Below are 18,120 nucleotides of genomic sequence, written 5' to 3' on the forward strand. Positions count from 1 at the left end.
TGCCCAGCCTAGGAACCCCATGGGGTGGAGGGGAAGAGGCAGGACTGTTTGAAATGGCAACTTTTAATGCTTCCCAGGAAAAGCATTGAGCAGGCATAGTCTAAGTCTGTGAATATAATTTTGTTGTGAATTTCAAAAACCCCATTAATGTAATAGTCAAAACAGGCCTCACACACTGGCCATGTGAAACCACTTCTGCGCTTATGTTTGGAACTGTTTTTTAAGTTTAGAAGATGAGGCAGGCTCCTCTGGACACGACTTTCTCTAAGGAGCCCTGGAGCTGTAACCGTCTGGAGCTACGGGTTACTGGTGGGAACACCTCCGACACTGAAGCAGGCTCCCACTGTCTCGGGGTGCCTGTGTCCAAGAGGGGACGCTCCACCAGGCAGTGCTGTGTGTCTGGGGAGAGTGACACTCCAGGCCCGTTACAGGGGACTGACAGAAACAGCCACGCCCCTTCCTTTGCAAGAACCCCCCAACTACAGTCAGCACAGCTGAAGGGCTGATGGGGTGATCCTCGGGCACCCCGCGGGAGGGAGGCTGGCTTCAGCAAACCATCTCTTCACAGGAAGTAACATTGGAGCTGCTGTGGTCATAAATACATTTTATTTCATTAGAAATGCTTAATTACAGTGTTGAGAGCATTTCCCCCTAGAAAAGTAGGTAAGCAATATTTCCATCAAAATTATTAGTTGTCTTTGCAAATACCTATTTTCATTTCACTGAACAGAGCACACAGCAAAAGGCTTCTGCTACTCCTTTTTTTTTTCAATTTTCTTTTTTGTTATAAACACCATAGCAAATTAAAAAAAGCTGTTTAAACAGAGAAAAATATGGTAGTTCTTGATTTCCTGCGTGTACTTAACGCAGTCCACACTGCTTCCCCACGCTTTCTCGAGACACCAACAGTGCGGCTCAAACGAGGGGTCTTCTGGCAGGGGCGCGGCTGGCCATCTGTCCAGTGCTCCGCACCCTCCCCTGTGGACGAGGCTCCGGTGCACTTCCACAGAGCACGTGCAGTCACCGTGCGAAGCCGTGGGGCCAGGGCGCCTGCAGAAGTGGGTGGCTGGCTGGAGCCGGTGCCCCACCTTGGGTCCTGCCGTGGTTGGGTGGCCCACCCTGCATCACTGGATCTGGATGGCTCCGTGCTCGAGCTGCATTTCGGGCTGCAGGGTGGGCTGCAGGGTCTCGGCCGTCTGCAAGAGGGGAGAGAGGAGGGCTTTTCTATAAAAGTACCCACCAACTCGAGTCCAGGACACTCACTGGTCACAAAACACCAATCCATGCACAGAGCAAACACACACAGGAGAGCTGGAAGGAGCTGGGTCCTAAGTTCACCTGGCTTTGAGCGATGGCTCCCAGAACCAGAGCCGCTGCGCAGTAGCTATGAGTCCAGGCTGCGGGCCCTCCTTGCGGGGCCTCCTGCTTGCCCAGGTCCCAACTGACCCTCCCACACAAGCTGCAGGGCTCCTAAAGCCTGTGGTGCTGATTTCCTATTCCCACCCCTGCTTCTCGCTGGGGACACTCTCAAAGCGGTTAACACATCCTGCACCTGATATATGTGCCTAGAATTTCAGTTACCATTCTGCCTTTTCTTATGGCAACTGTTCCAATGTTCCATAAAAGCATTTTAGGGACAGCCACCTTTCTCCCCTTAAGGACATGAGTTCTAAACAATGAGTTACAAATATTAACAGGATTTCAAGTACATGTTCACAGCTTTAAGATATGTCAAAGGGAAAAATACAATCTTAAAATAAGTCACCAATCATCCATCTCAGCCATGCACGGACCTGGCCCCCAGGTGGAGATTTGGGGATCTTTAGGTCCCCTAAGTTGCCTGTCAAAGGCGATGTCACAAAGACCAGGCCCTCAGCGGTGGGCTCCCTGGAGGGGCCTGGCATGGAGACTGAGAAGAAAGAGACAAGAAAGCCACGAGCCCGGAAGGCGGCAGCGCCTGGGCGTGGGGCTGGCGCTACAACTCCGCCGCAGGGGGCTGCACTTCTGGGAGGCAAAGCAAACATCCAACGGCACTCGACAGAGCTTCCCTTCGGTTCAGGGAAAGGACCCGCACAGGCATCGTCTGCACAGTCTACAGAGCCCAGAGTGGCTGGGCAAGAGCAACAGAAAAGGGACCAACTGACAGACGGGTGGGGCTTCCCCACAGTTTCTGGACGAGGAAGGTGGATGGACAGTGCTGGTGGCTGCAGGCGGAGCGGGAGGAGGGAGGCTCTGGGCTGGGCAGTCAGCAAGCGTCTCATTCTCTGCTGTCGCTATCTGTCCTAACTGAATGGAACTCGAGACCTGACCAGGTGGCAAGGGGCTAATAGGACCACAAACATATAAGCCAGGAAGATGACCCACCACGCAGCCCCCAGACCTGAAGAAAGTGTACTGTGCGGCCTTTCTGAGCCCGCCCAGCAGCAGGGAGTGAACAGCCTTACACACGACCCTTTCACAAGAGCGGGGGTGCCAGGCACCATCACCCAGCGTGGGCCGAGGTGGCCCGCACGAGCTTTCTTCCAGGACAAGTTCATTTTCAAACCACAACAAAAGCTGGTCGGGGTGAATTCATCTTCCCACACGCACACACCCCTCCCGGGCTGCAGGCCAAGCCTCATCCTTCCCAGTCGGTCTCCAGGGTGCAGAGGCCTCTGTGGTCACTGCTGTGTGAAAGCCCAACACCACTCAGGGTGGATGTGCCTGGGCGTGGGAGCGGCTGGGGAGGGCTAAGGGGTGGGGACACACCTTCCCAAACTCTGGGCCAACTGGGCCAGAGTGAATCAGGAGAGTAAGAATTTAAGTCCTCAAGACTGCTGAGTTCACCCAGCTGGACACCTGGTCACCTTGGGCGACCTCCTGGGCTCCACCAGGCCCTGCTCCTCAGCAACCAGCTCACACGGCTGCAAGCGAACCCAACGAGAATCTCCTCTTCTCCAGGGGCAGTGGGAGCACCCAGCGCCTTGCACAGTGCAGAGCAGAGTATGGGAGGGAAGAACCACCTGGGAACGCGGGGCTGTAATTCTCAAGGTCAAAGGCTGGCGGCATGGAGACACGGGCTCATCCGTGCTGGGCCACGGAAAGGAGAGGAGCAGGCCCAGAGAGGACGAAGGCCCGTGCGGGGGGTGGGGCAGGAGCCGACACCTGGCAGGCTGGAACAGAGCCCGACAGGGTCCTGTGGGCAGGGGGCTCTGAGGCCGTCCTGGGCCAAGCCTGCTCAGATGCATGGCCTTCCCCTGCCTCACAATGGCGCTGGTCTGGATCTCAGCAGTAAAGTGAGCGAGCTGACCCACGGCCTGAGCAGTGTGCGAATGCAGGCACCCAGCACCAGCAGCCCGTGCTGTGCTCCAGCGATCTGCCCTCCAGGACCAATCCTGTGGCTGCTCTCCTAAAGCAGGGACACACACTGACTTTAGGACTGGTTGTTCTGAACACAGACGACTGACCATAGGGAACACACTCACTGTCCCCTGAAGGGGCTCCTGCCAGCTCCCTCTGCTAGTATGAGGGGTGCAGGGGCAGGCCTGGGTCCCTCACACCCAGGCGGACTCTAGAGAGGCCGCGGTGCTCACTCCACCAAGCACATTCACCATGGGCCAGCTCCACGAACACCTCAAATATCTACAGAAGCGAGCCTCTCATCTGCCATCTCAGGAAGTGCCCGAGCAGAGGGTGAACGCTGGAGTCTCTAGTGCTCCCAGGAGGCAGGGAGAAGGGGCCGCTCAGGGGAGATCCAGCAGAACCAGACGAGAGGCTCCGTGGGCAGCATCGGCATTCAATCAGACATGCTGAACGAGCACGTAACAAACACAGGTGGGCCTCACAGATGTGGCGTTCCCGACAAGGCCATCAGACTGCGATGCTGGAAGTATGGTGTGGGAAGCCGGAAACCCGGCCAAATGGTGCCCCCAGGCACCACAGCTAGCTGGGCCACCCTGCATTTCCACCTCAAAGCAGCAGGGGCCAGAGGCAGGTGCCCTGTCCACCTGGCCCTGGGAAACTGGTGGCGGCTGAGGGCCGGGCCTGCAGGAGTGCTGACCCTGGGCCGGGTGCCCACACAGAGGGGCAGCAAAGTCTCAGGTCAATGGGGACCCCTCATTTGTGAAGGAGAATTAAGCAGAATTTAATTTTTGCCTCTGAATTTATAGACAAACATTTGCACAAGACACAATAGCTCGAGAATCAGTTTAAGACGGGCACCTGGGCCAGGATCTAACTTCTCACCCACACGTTTTCAGGCACTTATAAAAATGTACCATTCCAAGTGAGTGCCTGCATTCAAAGAATGCATCTTTCAACGGTAATCACCTTCCTCCCAGAAGAACGTCAGAAGAAGAAAAACCCAAGCTGTGTTCACACCTGCAGAAGACCTGTCCACACAGAGAGGCAGGACCCACCTGAGCTGCCGTGGTGTGGTCAGTCACTGGGGCCAGCTGGACGTACTGGACCTGGATGTCGCTGCCCTGGAGAGGTGACCCATCCACCCCTGTAGCAGTAGGATCCGAAGAGGCCACAGCTATTAGCTGGGCCCCCTGCAGCACCTGGAAAGAAAGAGCAGACACCGTCAGCACCGTCATGGGCACGAGGGAGGAACTGAGTGCCATGCAGGCAGACCACCATGACCCGGCCTGCACTCCACACTGCAGTAACACCTGGCTGGCGGCTGTGTGTGTGCTGTGAGCATGTGTGAGTACATGCATGTGTGATCAGGCTGTTCCACAGCATCTGCAAGGGGCCTCCCTCAAACATCCACGTATTAGACAGAAAGGTGGCTTTTTAAGCCTTGTAGGAAAAAAGCCACCGGCTCGAGTTTCTGAAGAATGAGTGCGGGGACATGGCCAAGGGCATGCCTGAGAACACTGGGAGGGAGAGACGGCAGGGCAACGAAGCAGGCGGTTACAGCACGCGAAGACCTCCCAGAAATCACTGCTGCTTCAGGTTCACGGGGCAGGGAGACATGGAGGGCAGCTAGGAGGGACAGGAGAGAGCAGCATGTCCTCAACCTATAGGCAAGACCCATTTTCTGGCTCTTCTTGAAGCCCCCAGAGCATCTGCAAGTCAGGGGGAATGAAGAAGTCTCCCAAGAGTTGACCATCGGGCAGCCAGGGCACAGCAGAGCGTGGGGGTGTCCCCACAGCACACCACGGCCCTCGGCGCTCAGAGCTGAGACTCCCTCAGTCCCCTCTGCAGCCTGGAGGGCCTCTGCTGGTGTCAGTTTCCTCATGGCTCGGGAAAGATCACAGTTTCTAAGAAAGGGCAGCGAGACCCTGGAGGGCTCCTTAGGTCCCCTCCGGCAAGCACTCTCTATTCCACAAACTCCCAGCACGGACAGAAGGTCAAAGGACCCTAATCCAGAAAAACCATCTGGGACCTGAAAAGGGGACAGGAAGCTGTTTTAGGAGTCTCTGTCCATCAAATGGGAGGGGGGGGAGTGGTTTTATTTTTTGGCATGAAAGACAAAACCATCAAAGCCCATTCAGAAATCACATGTCAAATGTCACATTTCCTTAACCTGAGCAAACAGAATTGATGTCTCTGCTCCGACTGTTACAATCCACACAACGCCGCAAGGCCCCCCAGGACCAGTCGTGCAGGTGACTACGGTGGGGGCAAGGCTGTGAGAGGCTCACAGGGAAGGCCCGCCGACGCACACCCCAAGCCGAGCTGGCAGCCCCACTGCAGACTCACCCCCTCTCCACTGCCCGGGGCCTGGTGGCCTGCCCTGTGTCCAGCCTGGTTGACCTCTGCCTCCCTCTCCTCTGCTCTTCCTCCCCCTGCTTCCCTCTCTGCTGCTGACCTTCTTCCTCCAAGAAAAAGGGGACCCCCTGCTTCCCACCCGGCCCACTGTGGCTCTCTCTGGAGCCCTGGCCACCTGCGGTGCATCTTGCTCCCTTATCTGTCCCCAGTCGCCACCCTCCTCCCCCGCCCCTCTCCCCAAATCAGGACTAGAAGCTCCAGGGTGGCACAGGGTGGCGGTGGGCGGAGGTGTCTGGCACCGTAACTGACACTCAATAAATATCTGTTAAATAAATGAAAAGGAAGCTGACGGGATGAGAAAGACTAAGAATGAGAAACAGGTGAGAAAACAGGGGCCCGTCAGACGGGACTGCCGTGAAGGACGAAGGAGCATGCACACGCATCGGTATTTCCCCGCCGGCTCTCCTGGCGCCTGTCTAGGGGTTGACGTGGCTACTCCTGAGCCAGGCCCTTCCAGGGAAAGCTCAGGAGACTCGAATGGTGATTTTCAGGAGAAGACGTGAAGGGGTAGGAACAGTTCAGAAGATTCCTTGGTAAACGGGAATATAAAAAGGCATGTGAGGGACGACTTTCTTGGAAACACAACATCCCCTGACATGTGAGTGGAGCAGAGCGCAGAGGACAGGCCAGACGGGAAGGATGGGAGTAACAGACGTGATAGGAAATCCTCAAAAACCACACGGCACCTGCCCTTCCGGGGGTGAAAAAGGAAGAGGGGTACAGGCTATGACGCCATGGCTGCCCTAACTCAGCACCGGTTTCTGAGATACGGGACTAACCTTATAAAAACCTAGGCAATGTTTTCTAAATTGTTAGGTATTTTAATGTAGTCACAATTTTGTAATTGATGTATATTTTTAAAGATCCCTCTATAAGTGAATTTAAGGTCAAATCGTACAACCATATTTTAAGGAAACTTATAAAATCATGGAACTTATTTCCGAGAAGGTTCTGCCTGTACTCTGGTTTTGGCAACGAGCCACTACCCCCTACAAACAGGAGGCACTTTATGGTATCCTGAGAGAGACTTTTTCCCTGTCAGCATTGCCAATAAAGTGACTTTTCACATGATCTAGCTGATTACATCTTAAGAATTACAATGTCAGAAACCCCCGAATCTAAATGTGCAGAATTATAATAGCGAAGGTAGGCACGTTACCAGCCTGGCTGGTAAGTGAAAATAAAAATAGGAAAATGCTCTCCATTGGAAGTCATTCAAAATGCTATGCCTTTTAAATGTTTCCACATTGGTTTGGTTTTGCTAAGTGATGCAGAAATGAGTTAAACACTTAACATGCATACTGCTGGAGGAAAAGCCCTTCCAGCCACTCAGTTATCATTTTTCCCTTCCTCGTACCCCAGACCTTGCAGGTAAAACCTGCCCAGGGGGACCTCCCGCATGACAAGGCCTCAGCAGCGGCCCTATGCTGCCCCAGCTCCGACACCTTGACTCCAGCGCTGGGGGGAGGATGGGCAGCCCAGCACCTCAGCCTGCCCCCTCCCTATCACCCCCAGTCCCACCTTCTGAGGACAAACCTCACCTGGATGAATTCCCACTCATTTCCCCAAAACGAGCTTTCAGCTCCTGCTTCATTCTTCCTGCTCATTGCTGTTTGGTGCCTTTTCCAAACAGGCTCCGGAAAGTAGAAAAGCTACCTGGAACGCAGTGAGTTCTCAGGCCAAGAGCCAGCGGCACGACCTCCGGACGTGATCCTGTGGCTGCACTTAGAAGGGGGCTACCCAAAGGGCAGTGCATCGTCCATAAGGCTTTCAGGGCTGGGGTGCAGGCATGGGCTTGTGTCCCAGCTTCATTCAGAGGGTTCCTCTGTACATTTCTGAAGCATAGCCAATTATTTTCAGACAAAAGAAAAATGGCCCGGGGTATGGATACAAAGCAGCCTACTAAGGGGATCCTGGATCTAAGAGCGCTGCTTTGTGGGGCGCACACATCTGGTTTTCCTCTCTGCATTGCCAATTCTGAAACTCTGTTCAATACGCAACTGATAGCATGCAAAACTGGTGCAGAACCGAAAATAAATGTAAGAAGCCCAAGGACTGTTCAGTAATAGTTAGCTATAAAATCCCAAATCCAACCAAGAATCCACCCAGATGCAAAAAAAGAAAAAGAAGACCTACCCCTTCCAAATAAACCAACAAAAATCCCTCAATGCACTCACAAGATCTGCTTGTAACTGGGAACAGGACCATAATCCCAAGACCTCCCAGAAACAAATCATTTACTTGTTTTGTGTTTATGTTTAAATTGAACTCGTGGCTCAGTTGGTTGGACGTTGTCCCGTCCACCAAAAAAGGTTGCTGGTCAGAGCACATGCCTGGATTTCTGGCTCAATCCCCGGTAGGGGGGTACAGGAGGCAGCTGATCAATGTTTCCCTCTCACATTGATGTTTCTCTCTCTCCCTCTCCCTGTCTCTAAAAATATTTTTTAAAAAACCTTCAAACTGAAATTGTTAAGGTAATACAATCAACCAACCAGGCTTTCTCAAAAGTGTTAATTCAAGGAGTAGCTTTCTTGTGATAGAAGAATGAGGAGCTGAGAGGAAGACATTTGCCCTAAGGATGCTCCCAAACCCACTGGCCAGGAGATCTACCAGCCAGAAATCTTTTCTGTACATTTGTACAGCAAATGCCAGAAACAAATCATCATTCTTAAGCCTTTAACCCCTCCAACGGACCGCTGGTATGTTTCCCTAGGTTCCATTTTGAGTACTTTCATAAACCACATCGTCACGAGTAGATGGTCAGAAAGCAGAATGAACAGCAAGGCTCCTCTGGGATCGTTTCTCAACAAGATCCAGCACTGAGACCTCGCAGCCCTCAGGGTTCTAGCCAACTGATGCAACATTTTAGAAAAGCATCCTACACCTGGCAAGGCTACACTTGCAAGGCTAATAGGCTAGCGCTGGTCAGTGTGCTCAGTGGTTAGAGCCCCAACCCACCCACTGAAGGGTCGTGGGTTCAATTCCTGGTCAAGGGCATGTACCTAGGTTGCAGGTTGATCCCCAGCCCTGGTTGGGGCTTATGCGGGAGGCAACCAATTGATGTGTCTCTCTCACATTGATATTTCTCCCCCCCCCACCCCCGCCATCCCCTTCCTCCCACCCTAGATAAAAATCAATGGAAAAAATATCCTAGAGTGAGGATTAACACACAAAAAAGCTAACAGTCTAACAGCCATAAGCCAGATGTACAGCTCACAGCCCCGAGCCGATGGGAAAATGCCCCTGGGAACCAAGGTCCAGATTCTGTGCACACAAAGATGCCGTGTGGCAAGCAGTAATAAAAAGCAGGTTCTGCTGTATGTGCCGTGGCTCGTTCCAGCACTGGAGCATGAATATCAAACACAATCTAGGAGAAAGCAAAACAAAACTTAAAAAAAGAAATAAAGCAGAAACGGAAGTCTGGAGATACTTGGTATTCATCCCCCATCTTTCCAGATAGGCCAGCCTTCCTAGGAACAAATCTTAACAATGTGTCTTAAAACTTCCCAGCTGATTGAGGCTGGGGGTTGGGGCAGTTGAATAACTCAGCCAGAGTAAAATCCAAGGCCTCTACTTTTTCCCAGGGGTCCAGGCCTCTGACTGCTAGAAAAAAGGGGTGGACGGATGGGTGGGCAGTGGGTGAGACAGAACAAGAACAAATAGAAAAGGTTTATTTTAATTATGCGTGTTAAGTGATACATCATATCACTGTAGTGCCATTCAGACTGTGAAGTGTAACAATGTGCTAGCCTGCCAGCATCAAACCTCATGACTGCGATGAGCTGGGATGCCCAACCATGGAGGTGACCATCGCAAGCTGTCGTCCTGACTGATAATGAGAGCAAAGTGGCCACTACCTCACAGAACAGAGACTGTGCAAACACTGTGCTCAGGGCTACTTCCTCTCACTGTCCTGTGACAGGTCCTCATGGCTCTGACCATTTTTTGTTGTTGTTAATCCTTACCCAAGGATATTTTTCTATTGATTTTTAGACAGAGTAGAAGGGAAGGAAGGAGGGAGGAAAAGAGAAACATCGATGTGAAGGAGACACACTGATTGGTTGCCTCCCACATGACCCCAACTGGGGCTGGGGATCGAACTTGCAACCCCAGTACGTGCCCTTGACTGGGAATCAAACCCGAGACCCTTCAGTCCCCGGGCCGACACTCTGATCACAGAGCCAAAGTGGCCAGGGCTGACCATTTCTTTATTTAACTCAGAAAATTCACTGCACAGAACAGCAAAAATTATCGTTGTGTTCACTGTGATGGGGGAGAAAAACCTACAAAGATGTGATGCAACTTTCCTATTGAGTTCAATTCAGTAGGAAGCATTAATAATGTACCACTTTATAAATGTCTGTGCTTTATTGGGTGATATGAGTGTCAACTGATGTTCCCTCCTAATTGGAATGGGAAAAATGATTCAGTCTTCAAATTCTCACCTACAACCCAGATTGCATGAGTGGTCAGAAAGTAATTAGCAGACCACCGACCACCCTGCGAAAGACCAAGGGTGTCCTATGGCAGGTGCTCCCCCAGAGAAAACACAGAAAGGAGAACCCATGGGAACACTGAAGCAGAGGATGGAGTGATGTAGTCACAAGCCAAGAATTATCGGAGGCTGGAAGAGACAAGGAAGGATCTACCTGTAGAACCTCTGGAGGGAGTGCTACCCTGCTGACCATGATTTTGGACTTCTGGCCTCCAGAGCTGGGAGAAGATACATTTCTGGCTGTTTTAAGTGACCCAACAGAGGTCACTGGTCTAGGATGATGGCCCAGGAACAGTCTGCACTCGCTGACCTTCAGCTAGAATGCATACCCAGAGCCACCTGGTCAACTGTTTTTAATCAACAAAGATTCAGGCCTTTTGCTTCCTGAGAACATCCTGACGGCTCCTCTCCTCTCCCTAATCTTTGTCAGCTCCTCATAGGTGGGTCTTTCCAGATGAACTCAAAAGGGCAGCTTGCCCCTCCCCTCAGCCCTTTCAAAGGAGTAACCAACAGTCTTCTCCCAAATTGTTGGGCCTCAGGCTTCCTGGACACCCTAACAAGTGTGGGAGCAGGTCTGCGTTGGGTCCAGTGCAGGCAGGTCCTGAGCCCAGCACAGCCAGGACAAGAGTGATGCCACCTGGCAAGGCACACAGGTAAGAACACAGCAGGGGAGCTGCAGACAAGAGCAGCCAGAATGTTAAGCTGCTCCTGTTGCTTAAAGACCATCGTAAGAAAGCTGCCAAAATTCAGAAGACACAAGCTGACGGTCCCTTAAAAAAACAGATTCCAGCCCCGGCTGGGTGGCTTAGTCAGTTGAAGCATTATCCCGTACACCAAAAAGCTGTGGGTTCAATCCCCAGTCAGGGTACATATGGGAGGCGGCTGGCCGATGTTTCTCTCTCACATTGATATCTGTCTGTCTGTCTGTCTCCCTCCCTCCCTCCTTCCCTCCCTCTCTCTCTCCAAAAAAAAAACAAAACCAAAAAACAAAAAAACCAACAATCAACATATCTTTAGGTGAGGATTAAAATAAATAAATAACCAGATTCCAATTTCCCACTGAGAAGAACTGGCCACCTTCAGAATGGTTTCTAGTTAACCTGCAGGAGAAGGGGCACCTCTTTCTACATGCTCACAATGCGTCCCTTGCCCGAAGCAGTGCTGGGCAGGGGCAGCTCTCGTGACCACTCAGTCCCCTCACTAAGACCCACAATGCACACGGCCACTGGGACCCAACTGCACTTGGGCCAAGAACTCTCCACGGTGCACACGGCCACTGGGACCCAACTGCACCTGGGCCAAGAACTCTCCACGGTGCACACGGCCACTGGGATCCAACTCCACCTGGGCCAAGAACTCTCCACGGTGCACACGGCCACTGGGACCCAACTGCACCTGGGCCAAGAACTCTCCACGGTGCACACGGCCACTGGGATCCAACTCTACCTGCGCCAAGAACTCTCCACGGTGCACACGGCCACTGGGATCCAACTCCACCTGCACCAAGAACTCTCCACGGTGCACACGGCCACTGGGACCCAACTGCACCTGGGCCAAGAACTCTCCATGGTGCACACGGCCACTGGGACCCAACTCCACCTGCACCAAGAACTCTCCACGGTGCACACGGCCACTGGGACCCAACTGCACCTGGGCCAAGAACTCTCCATGGTGCACACGGCCACTGGGATCCAACTCCACCTGCGCCAAGAACTCTTCACAGTGCACACGGCCACTGGGATGCAACTTCACATGTGCCAAGAACTCTCCACGGTGCACACGGCCACTAGGATCCAACTCTACCTGCGCCAAGAACTCTCCATGGTGCACACGGCCACTGGGATCCAACTCTACCTGCGCCAAGAACTCTCCACGGTGCACACGGCCACTGGGATCCAACTCTACCTGCGCCAAGAACTCTCCACGGTGCACACGGCCACTGGGATCCAACTCTACCTGCGCCAAGAACTCTCCACGGTGCACACGGCCACTGGGATGCAACTTCACATGCGCCAAGAACTCTCCACGGTGCACACGGCCACTGGGATCCAACTCTACCTGCGCCAAGAACTCTCCATGGTGCACACGGCCACTGGGATCCAACTCTACCTGCGCCAAGAACTCTCCATGGTGCACACGGCCACTGGGATCCAACTCTACCTGCGCCAAGAACTCTCCACGGTGCACACGGCCACTGGGATCCAACTCTACCTGCGCCAAGAACTCTCCATGGTGCACACGGCCACTGGGATCCAACTCTACCTGCGCCAAGAACTCTCCACGGTGCACACGGCCACTGGGATCCAACTCTACCTGCGCCAAGAACTCTCCACGGTGCACACGGCCACTGGGATCCAACTCTACCTGCGCCAAGAACTCTCCACGGTGCACACGGCCACTGGGATCCAACTCTACCTGCGCCAAGAACTCTCCATGGTGCACACGGCCACTGGGACCCAACTCCACCTGGGCCAAGAACTCTCCACGGTGCACACGGCCACTGGGATCCAACTCTACCTGCGCCAAGAACTCTCCATGGTGCACACGGCCACTGGGACCCAACTCCACCTGGGCCAAGAACTCTCCACGGTGCACACGGCCACTGGGACCCAACTCCACCTGGGCCAAGAACTCTCCACGGTGCACACGGCCACTGGGACCCAACTCCACGTGGGCCAAGAACTCTCCAGGAGTGCTCAGAAAATTCCACGTTGAGGTCAGACAGTGAGATTACTGTCTGGTCACGGTCTCTAGGACCAAGTAGCCACAAATATTTTCAGGCCCAAACCCCTTTCTGCGTCCATTGCAGAGCTCAGTCACAACTTCCCAGATCCTCTCTAGGAATAGACAGGGTGCTCTGGACTAGATGTCTGTGACCCCTCCCCCCACAAAATCCATATGTTGAAGCCCTAATTCCCTGATGTGATGGTGTTCGGAGGTGGGCCTCTGGGAGGCGGTTAAGATCAGATGAAGCCAGGAGGGCGGGGCCCTATGACGGGATCAGTGCCCTGCTGAGAGAAGAGGGAGCACAGGCACCCTGTCCCTGCATGCACCAAGGAAAGCCACAGGAGGACACAACCAGGGAGAGGGGCCCGCGTAAGAACCCGGCTGTGCTGGCAGCCTGATGTCTGACTGCCAGCCCCCAGAGCTGTGAGGAAAAGCTGTCTATTATTTAAGCCCCCAGTCTATGGAGTTCTGTGACAACTGCCTGAACTCAGCAGAGGGAGACGGTATATAAACATCAACCTCTTCCTTCTCATGAGGTGGAACCAGTTTGGTGAGGCTAGGAGGGCACACCACTGTGAAAGAAAAACCCCACTAATGAACCCACAGACATCTCTAATAGATCAACCTTGGATTTAAAATCCACTGTTCACTTATGTAGGACTTGCAAATGAAGGGCCATTGTTATACAACAGTGTTATTTATCTTCAATGGTTCGCTGAGACTCAGTTGACATACTTTTTGAGTTCAGTATAAGAAGTCCATGGAGCCTCTCTCTGGGAGTGTTTTGAATATGGGGACTTCATGGTGCGCTCACCTCTGCCCCCTGACACTAAGACTATGTCTCTCACCTCTAGGGTTCAGAAGGAGGGAAATGTGAGAAAGGCAAGGCTGATGGCCTCCTCAGTGTGCCCGCCTCTGAAGGGCTCCCAGCTGTGAAGCAGGCCAGCACCCTGTCCTCTCTCCTGTGCGCCCTTCCGAGGGGACCAGGGGGCGTCCGCATGGTTGAAGTGCGACCTGCTGCTCATAAACGCACTTCGCCAACACAGGAAGCCTGGCTTGGATGTGACAGCGGCTTGCTCTCACTGCGTCGCCCACTCCACAGTCAGGTCACTGACACCAGGAGTCAGCAACGATGCAAACGTTTAACTTTAGGTGTGAAACATTTCTTTAAACTTTGTTCAAGTGAAAAACACTCGAAATGCAACACTTCACACTCAGCCAATGGCAGGCCACCTCTGGGAAAAAGAGTGTGGGCTGCTCAGGAAGAGGGGGTTCACACTTTACAGTGTGCTTCTATGTCATACCCAGTGTTGGGGTGTTCATGCCACCTATCACTCATGCACTGAAAATGAGAAACCACCACCACAATAATTCCAAATGAGAGAGACAGAAGAAAGGAGGGAGGAAGAGGAAGCTTCCCTTGGAAGGTGACTCCACCTCAGAAAACACCATTTTGCAGATAGGGAGTTTGAGCTACATTTTCAAGCTGTGCCGGGGTGAGGGTGCAGCCAGGCCACGGTCCAGGGCAGAATAGTGAAATGAAGGCCTGGAGCTCGGGGCTCCCTCCTCCTGAGTCCCCACTGGCCAAACCAAAGAGGAAAGCCAGTAAGCGAGGGAGCCTAGAGAAGACTGAGCCAAGAGAGCAAGGATTCATATGAGAGAGGCCAGTCACAGGCTGGGTATCCCTGCGTCCTGCTCCACCACCCGGCGTGTCTTTGGGGCATGGCCTGGCTGTGTTGATGGCAGCCAGTGTCAGGATCACACGTGCTATTCTGGTCATCAGGAGAGCCCCTGTCGATCACCATTCAGCCTGAACGTGAGCAGACAGGACCCGAGCCCTGGATGGTGGGCAGGACCACAGGGCAGTGAGTTTACATGGGAGCAGCGGGACTGGCTGTGGTCCCGGGATCTTGGCTGCACACTGGGCATTCAACACAGATGCCATCTTGTTTGTTATCATTAGTTCCACTTTGCCAGGGGGAAATGGGGCCTCAGAGGCTAACTTATGTGCCCAGGATCACAGGCCAGTAAAAATACAACCAAACAGAAGAGGCTTTGAATGCAGTTGTGGCAACTCCTTTGGGCTGCTCCCGTGGTACCACACGGCCTGAGCCAATCGAGTGTGTGACTGAGATGGGTTAGAAACAGTGAAAAGAATGGCTACACAGCACATCCTACGAGGAATCCTCAAGAGCCTCGTTTGACTTTGAAAATAATTTCCCTGTAAAACAAAGAAAATGATTTATGTGAAATCCCCTCTACTTCAGCCTTAGTCAAGAAGAGAAAACAGATACAGAGCCTTCACTCAGTTTCTTTTTGGCCAACTTGTCTCTTGGCTGAACACCTGCCAGTCGCAGATTATTCAGCCTCGGTGTATTCTCCAACTCTGGAGGGGCTTTTGGGAATTCAACTCAGGTGCCAATGGAGCATCATCCCGAATGGAAGATCATTCTCTCGAAGATGTGCCCACTGTTTACATCATAAGGACCGACTTTTAAGGAGCTACATTTTCTCATCCTATTTCAGTGAGCCATCCATTAACTGGCCCCATTTTACGCCACCTGTTTTCCACTGAATGCGATGAACCCACCAGTGGCCTGGGGTTGGTGGCCCATATCTGGGCGTGTGACCTAGGAGGGCTCATGTTTCACTGCTCGGGCACCGCCTGCCCCACTCCTGGGGAGGTGATGCCTCCATTCCCGGACAGTAGCATCAATAACTGGATCGCTGGCCCACACCATCCTATTCTAAGAGCTTCCATTTCCAAGTCATCTGTATAAATCATGTTCACCTTTCGCCAGCTGGAACACCATCCTCGGAGCTTAGACCAGCCTTCAGTAGTAAGCGCAGGGCGTATTTCGGTGGACTACACCTCACACCAAGTGCATGGCACAACCACAGTTAAGGGCACGGAGGACGATCTGCCGATTTTATACGCATGGACTGGTCAGAGCCCCTAGATTTGCACAAGGGAAAGCCAGGGCCTGAAGAGAATGAAATGTTTGAATAGGTACCTTCCAGTCCCAATGTCTCCGTCTATGAAGAAGTGAGACATCTGGAGCTAAGGCCAGAGTTCCAAGAGGCATTCCTGCTTCTGAGATGTCACCTCGCGCTCACCTTCTCTCCACAAGCCAGAATTTCAGAAGTTAAGTTCCTGGTACAGAAGCGGTAACTTTGCTTCCTTTCAACAGTAGCCACTGCTCTGACAGCTTATAGAATAGAATTCTTGAGTCTGAAGAGTCCTTTACACATTCCTCAGATGCTCTGCACGACCACGCAAACCAGGAGGCACACTGGCCTGGCCCCAGAGGTGGGCTCAGGCTGCCCACAAGTCAGGTGACAGCTCCTACCCGTGACACAGCAGGCCAGCTAGCAGGCAACACAGTTAAATGATTGTGATGGAAAAGTTTCAGAACAGCCCAAAGAAACCACCAAACTTCCTTATGCAAAACAAATTCTACAACTTGATCCCACTAAAAAGAAAACTGGAATTACTCAGGGGTCACAATTATTCAGCTATTGAGCTATAGATTTAAGTTCTCTTGGACACATTTCCAGGTTCTCACTCATGATTAAAATTACCGATGAATAGATACTACATTTTTAATGGCTTAAAAATGAAAGAGTGTTTCAAAATGTCTTCAATCAGCCTATGTATCTTATAATTAACTAAGTGCTAATTTGTAATAATTACTATTGTATTCATTCATTAATCATTATTGATATTTTGGTACTACCCCAGGTACTGCATGGAATAGAAATGAATAAAATTTGGATCTAACTGTATTAAAACTACTTAATTTAACCTTTTAAATACATATTTGACAATAACGAAATTGATTGAAAGATTCTGGAATTCTAAGGCCTGCCACCCATCCTTGACTGCCTGCAGACAGAAGACTGATGTGGAACTCAACCAAAGGGGCTCAGGGTGGCTGTGAGCACAGTGACCAGTGTGCAGTGTGTCCAAATCACTGGAAATTGTCGCTGGGGTTTTATTACACAGCTACTTTAGCCTATGCTAATAAGAGTCCCTTCAAGGCATCATTTCAACTACCTAAATACTGCAACTTCCTTCCTCACCGCTTAGGAGAGACCAAACAGCTACAGCACAGTGAGTTCTCGGATCTTCTGTGCCCACTAGCATCTGGTCTGTTTTGCTTCATATAACAAGACTCTGTTGGGGACCAAAAGGATTCCTGAGAAATTAGAGCCAGCAGCAGGAAATCCCGTGGGCCCCGTCCCGGCCAGCCGCCTCAGACAGGGTGACGAGCCACAGCGTCTCGCTCGGCCCAGAGCTGCTGGTGGGCCAGGTTCCTCAACCAGGCAGCAGGAGACCCACCGTCACTTCTGCGACTTTTCTAGGATGTTTTTGCAAGTAGTCAACTCCGCTCTGACCTTCAATGGCTTAATTATATTTCCAACCATTTCTGGTATGGAAAGCTTTTCTGTAGGGATGAACTCCCTGAGCTACCTAGGTTCTCTCCAAGATTTCTGTTTGTGTTTTGGCGTGCAATGCAAGAACATATTTCCTTGAAGGGAACATTTTTTATTAGAAGTGAAGTGATCAGTGTATACCATCTGGGAGGCTGATATGGTTCTCCCCAGTGTGACAAACCATTAAAGGTAGACTAAAGCTTCCCAGAAATAGAGGAGACATTTTACTGTTACAGCTGAAGGCACCCTACATGTGCATGCATGCACACACACATACATGTGCACACCCTATACACACACACTTTTCTCATGCACTCTAAAACAGTCCTACACATAAAATGTTGGATACTTCTCATTTCTTCAAATCTTTTTCCTAGCTGGGTTTAGAGGCCTCATTTCATGGAAAAAATTCTGAAAGTGACTGAAATTTACCTTAAAGCAAAGTATAAGGAGGCACACAAATGCCAAAGAAGTCACGAGAGGTTTAAACGTTTGAAGAATGCCCAAGCTGTTATTAGTTGGTTTTTGGTAAAGTTATCTCACCAATACACGGTGAGATTAGATTAACCTGCATTTATCACTGTGCTGCTTAACTTTGCTTGATACATAGGTATCCCTTCTGTGCTCGGGGTATTACAAAGGTGGGTTTACCAGCACACAATCTCCCTGATTACCAAGTGATCTGACATTGTTTAGCCTATAGA

General features: G+C 51.8%; 1 protein-coding gene across 9 annotated transcripts in view; it reads right to left on the bottom strand.

Moving 5' to 3' along the window:
- Positions 1 to 836: 836 nt before the first annotated feature.
- LOC118638425 (BTG3 associated nuclear protein) overlaps positions 837 to 18,120 on the bottom strand; it is a 115,053-nt gene continuing 97,769 nt past the window's right edge. For 5 of the 9 annotated variants that reach the window (XM_036274238.1, XM_036274239.1, XM_036274235.1 and 2 more), the window contains 2 exons: positions 4,398 to 4,541; positions 837 to 1,196 (listed from right to left, as the gene is read on the bottom strand). In XM_036274238.1, the coding sequence (XP_036130131.1) occupies positions 1,125 to 1,196; positions 4,398 to 4,541 (216 nt within the window). In that variant the 3' untranslated portion in view covers positions 837 to 1,124. The remainder of the gene's footprint in view (positions 1,197 to 4,397; positions 4,542 to 18,120) is intronic. The other 4 variants (XM_036274244.1, XM_036274243.1, XM_036274241.1 and 1 more) reach the window with 1 other exon arrangement.

The sequence above is a fragment of the Molossus molossus genome, unplaced genomic scaffold (assembly GCF_014108415.1).
Source record: "Molossus molossus isolate mMolMol1 unplaced genomic scaffold, mMolMol1.p scaffold_m16_p_21, whole genome shotgun sequence".
Classification (NCBI taxonomy): Eukaryota; Metazoa; Chordata; class Mammalia; order Chiroptera; family Molossidae; genus Molossus; species Molossus molossus.